Here is a 5,159-nt window from a genome sequence, read left to right on the forward strand (position 1 = left end):
TTTCGGATTTCCATCACCATAACACATCGTCCTAGGAACAGCAATCAGGTAAGTTAGGGAAAAGTTTTCGAATGGCTTTCTCTTCAAAAGTGATTTTAAAATATTTGATTGGAATCAGTTCGGATATTTCTAACAATGTTTTTTATTTCGACAAACAAACGATCCTTTATCCGTGTGGTTGTTACTGTGTTTTTTATAACACCCAACACAAAACAATGAGGATGCTCAAAGTATCAGAGAAAGGATTTGAAATAACTGCCATGGCTTTAAGTCCGAATCGAAACTTTTTAGCTTTTGCTTATAAATGCGAGAAACCATTTGTAAATATTTTTGATATATTCAGGTTACAGAAACAGAAGACCTTATTTTGCCAAGAATTAAACACTTGTTCGATCGTTAGTTTGTGTTTTTCATCTGATTCTCGATATGTCGTAGCCATATGTGACGACCCATCAGCAACCCTCCTTTACTGGTCATGGGAAAAAATGCAAGAACCCATTTCGGTCAAGGTGACGGCTTCACGAGAACCAAAGACTCTTCATCATGTGAGCTTTGATCCTCTCGATCATCTCAACGTGTATGTGTTTGGCAATCGTCTTCTTAAATTGTTCCGTTTCGTAGGAAACAGGCACAAACAGTTCACTTTCCCTAAGATTGTACCTCAAGATTTCAAATGCTATTCCTGGAAAGCGGACCGTCTTTTGGTGGGTACGGACAGCGGTCGAGTGTTATGTATTGAAGGTAGGTATTTAAAACTTGATTTTAACGTATTCCGATATTTGAATCCTCCAAACAATGCCGCAAGGATGCTTGGAGTGACGGCAATTGTTAGTTATTCTAAAGGATTTATTACTGCGTGTGGTACACAATCTGTGCAGTTTTTTGAAAGCAATATTCATGACGATAATTACAAGTTTGTTAGGAATGTTTTGCTACCGTCAGATACATTGGAGAATAACAAACTGTGCGACCAGATTATAAAATGGATGGTGATGAATCCAACGGATGATGTTCTCGTTATTAGCACCAACATGAAACAACTGTATTCTACACCAGTTCATCCAACAAAACATAAAGTAACTGTGTTTGAGGTTTTAGTACAACCTTTCCATTATAAATCTATCACTGGATGTTGTGTCTGTTTGTGGAAACCTCTCATTGCAACCAGCTCTCTGGACGGTTCCATAAAAGTGTGGAGCCGCGAAACGTTTACCTTAGAATTTTCTAAAAACTTTTCAAAAGAAGTATACAGCATATCTATGCACCCAACGGGACTATTTCTTCTGGCAGGTTTCAGCCACAAATTACGTTTCATGTATATTCTTAGGGACAGTTTCAAACCGTTTAGAGATATCGACATCCACATGTGTACACATTGCAACTTCAGTCGAGGTGGCCACATGTTCGCGGCGGTCAACAACAACTTTATACAGGTATACTCGTCGATTACTTTCGAAATGGTGGCCAACCTGAAAGGTCACACCGGCAAAGTTCAAGCTACCGCTTGGTGTATAGGTGATAATAATCTAATCTCATGCGGCTTGGATGGAGCAGTTTATGAATGGGAAATAAAAAGCGAGAAGCTAATCCGTAAGTGTGTCTTGAAATCCTGTGCCTGTAACGATGTTGCCATTAACACCGAGTACAAAAAACTATATGTGGCAAGCTCGGATCATTCTTTGAGAGAAATAACCAAATCGCATATAATGCAAACGTTTCCATCGAGTAAGTTTCTTTTCACATCAGTTGCTATGTCTTGGTCCAATACAATGTTATTTGTAGGAACTAATAATGGTTATATAAGAAGCTTGGAGTACCCTCCAACACAAATTGGAAAATGGAGTAATTATCCTTGTCATAGCCTCGGAATAACGCACATGATTTTCACGACTGATGATCGATACTTAATTTCAACATCAAGAGATGCTTCAATTGCAATATGGAAGGTTAATGATGATGAAGATGGGAGTTTGAAAATCGACCAGGGTACCGTTTATCCTAAATTGATTTTAATTCCAAAATCTGATGTGGAAAAAAAAAATTGTCTAATTTCAAAGCTGGAAATCCGCATTGAAGAACTTGAAAAGGAAATAGAACACAGAAGGCGCCTTAAAATCTTGAACTACAACAACAGAATAAATGCGATGTATGAATATAATAATAGAAAAATAGAAAATTTGAAAATCAAAAATGAAATTCTAGAGAATAATAAAAGCAAACAAGAAGCGGAATACACTGAACAAATATCACATATTAAGGAAAAGCAGAGCCAAAATCTGCAGTTAATCGAATCTGTTACCGATAAGAAGTTACTGAAAGAAGACGAAAATGTTAAGACTATTCCAAACATGTTAATAGCAGTAGAAGAGAAAAACAAACGAGAGATAAAAGAACTGGAAGAAAAGCAAGAAATTCTACTTGACCAGTTGATAGAAGAGTACGAAGGGAAGCTTGTAGATTTAGAGAAGAAAAGGGAACAGTGCACCGAAAATATTTTACTGCAGCAGAAAGAATTTGAAGAAATGCAGAATCTGATCGAAATTGATGCCGAAATGGAGTTCGTTTCTAGAAAAACTGATTTCGAACGATTATTGTTTCAAGAAAGACATTTTGCTTCTAAACTAAAAGACGAAAATAGTGTTTTGAAGAAAGAGGTCTTAGATTTCTCCACAAAACTAAAAATACATGATGAAGACCGTGACAACTACAAACTGAGAATTGAGGTATTGAACACTGTCGTAGATAAGAAGCAGAATTGGATAGATTATTTGCAGGAAGTTCTGCAGCTTCGAGATCGAAAGCCACAGGGTGAAGAGAAACATTTCTATGATATGGTGCTGGAGAACGCAAGAATCGTGAAATTGAAAACTGACCTGGAATTGAAACATATTATCGAACTGAGACAGCATTTACAAGAGAGGGAGGCTGAAATCAATGCCATGAGGGCGACATTCGAGATTATGCAATGTCAACTGGAGAAAATCACACATCAGTTACACATTGTGGACTTCTCGGCAAGGGAAACGAAACAGAAACTAGTGGCTACCTCTCGAAAACTGGACAGAATACGTAAAACACTGAGCCAAAAATCGGCCGTGTTACACACGTTCTACTCCGACCTTATAGGCTGCATATCCTTCATAGATGATCATCAGAAACTGAAGGGCAGCATCATAGCTCTTTGTGAAAAATACAACCAGAAGAATATCAAAAAGATCATCGCATCATACAAAAACCGAATCGCCAACATACATAAGAAATGGGATCGGCAGCGGTACAATTTCGAATACATGGTACACAAACTGAAGATTGAGACTAAGGCCACCGTGAAAAAGTGCACTCTACAGAATTGTCTGCTAACAGCCAAAATCAATAACAATCGAGGAAAGTTGTTGTTGGAGAGAGAAAAAGAACCGTTTTTTGCAGTCTTAAAAAGCCTCTCGGTAGAATTGTCTGCTAACAGCCAAAAGCAATAAAATTCCAGGAAAGTTTTCGCTGGAGAAAATAACCGTCTTTTACTGTCTTAAAAGGCATCTCTGTTGAATTGTCAGCTAGCAACCAAAAGCAATAAGATGCAAGGAATAAGAGAGAGAAAAGATTTTTTTTTTTTTGTCTTTTAAATGGAGTGAGAGAAATGAAAATGGATGTTATTTGTTGGTCGTTGGGTTTTAATCATGCAAACGAAATGAAACGAAACGATTCGTATATTGTCACATGTCCATTTTTTACATTGAATGATAAAACTCATGCTGTGAAGCAAGAACTTTTCTTATAATATTGTTATTGCTAATAAAGTCAACTTCATCGAAGTCGTTCATTTCATTTGTATTTCATGTCATCGTTCAGGAGTCGATAGAATAAAGTACCAGTCAAATACCAAAGTCAGTGTTATTAGCTGTACTCTTTGGTACTCTGTCCTTATATTAAAAATAGATGTCATTACAAATGGTGATGGGCACGGTGGATTGGCAGATTCGGTAAACATTGAAACGAAATGCCTTGCAGATTTGGATGTGTTACCTTAACTTTGAGTTCAAATCTTGCCGAAATCAACCTAGTCTTTCATATTCCAGGCTCGATAAAATGTAACATCAGTAAAGTACTGAGATTAAATTAATCACTGATGTCACTGCAACACTCATAAACATCTCTTTACACCAATTCCATTTCTATAATTTTCTCTCCTGCTCTCCAATATTTTTTAATTTTGTCTCAACTTAAATCCATTCATCAATAATACTTACCGGCCAAAGCCTTGTGGGTGGATTTTGTAGACGGAAAATCAAATATCGTGTTCCTCTCCGAAATACAGAAAACTCTGGAGCTCTGTCTCCAACCCATCTCAGCTGTCCGGGCTATATTTTATAATTCTAACTTCACCACGAAAGGTGGTGTCTGTGATTGCATAGACTCCGTTCTCCCTGTTCCTTACCTCTCTCTCTCTCTCGTGGATTCAAATATCAACCCCTTCAAGTTACTTTGACTCGCAGTCTACCGCTTTCACTCACCCAAATGCATTTCGTCCTTCTAGCGTTTTCCGAACTTCGCAGACTACCAACTAGTCTTCAACCAAATCAAGTCTTGCATTAGGGACAGAAATCTTATTTCACCCATCCCCAAAGTCATCGTCCTTGGTAACTTCAACATCACATCTCATGGTTGTCTCATACATCTCACGGTGATGTCATTGGTGCAGAAGCCGAATCCTTTGTAATCTTCAACTCTTTCCATCAGTTTGTCTCATCTCCAACTTGTATCCCAGATCAACACACAGTTAAGCCAAACACTCTTGATCGCTTTTCTCACTGCTAAACCTAATCTCTACCGAACTGCAACTGTCTCGACACCTATTGCATCGTCTGACCATTGCTTCATTGTAACTAATCACACACAACGTCTCCAAAATTCGCACCCAACGACAATACAAGACCTCCGAATAATCTCATATATCATTCCTACTGACCACCCATCAGCCAAGTTACAAACTCCCTTTTAGGTCTGTCCCTTCATATCTCGAATACAACAAAATCAACAATGTCTCAAGTCCCCGAATCTATACACTTAGAGTTGTGCTGAAGCTGTTTAAACGAGAAACAAGCCCTACATCAGCAGCAGAAGAGAACCCACCCTCAGAAATCCGGACGTCTTTTATCCAGCGA

At 38.1% G+C, this 5,159-nt stretch overlaps 1 protein-coding gene across 1 annotated transcript; it reads left to right on the plus strand.

Annotated features, from left to right (window-relative positions):
* The first annotated feature begins 215 nt into the window (after positions 1-215).
* On the plus strand, positions 216-3,809 carry LOC115223686 (cilia- and flagella-associated protein 57-like). Its single transcript, XM_036512626.1, has one exon. It carries the CDS (start codon positions 216-218, stop codon positions 3,474-3,476), a length of 3,261 nt encoding a protein of 1,086 aa, XP_036368519.1. The 3' UTR covers positions 3,477-3,809.
* The last annotated feature ends 1,350 nt before the right edge of the window (positions 3,810-5,159 follow it).

Source organism: Octopus sinensis, linkage group LG23 (genome assembly GCF_006345805.1).
Source record: "Octopus sinensis linkage group LG23, ASM634580v1, whole genome shotgun sequence".
NCBI lineage: Eukaryota > Metazoa > Mollusca > Cephalopoda > Octopoda > Octopodidae > Octopus > Octopus sinensis.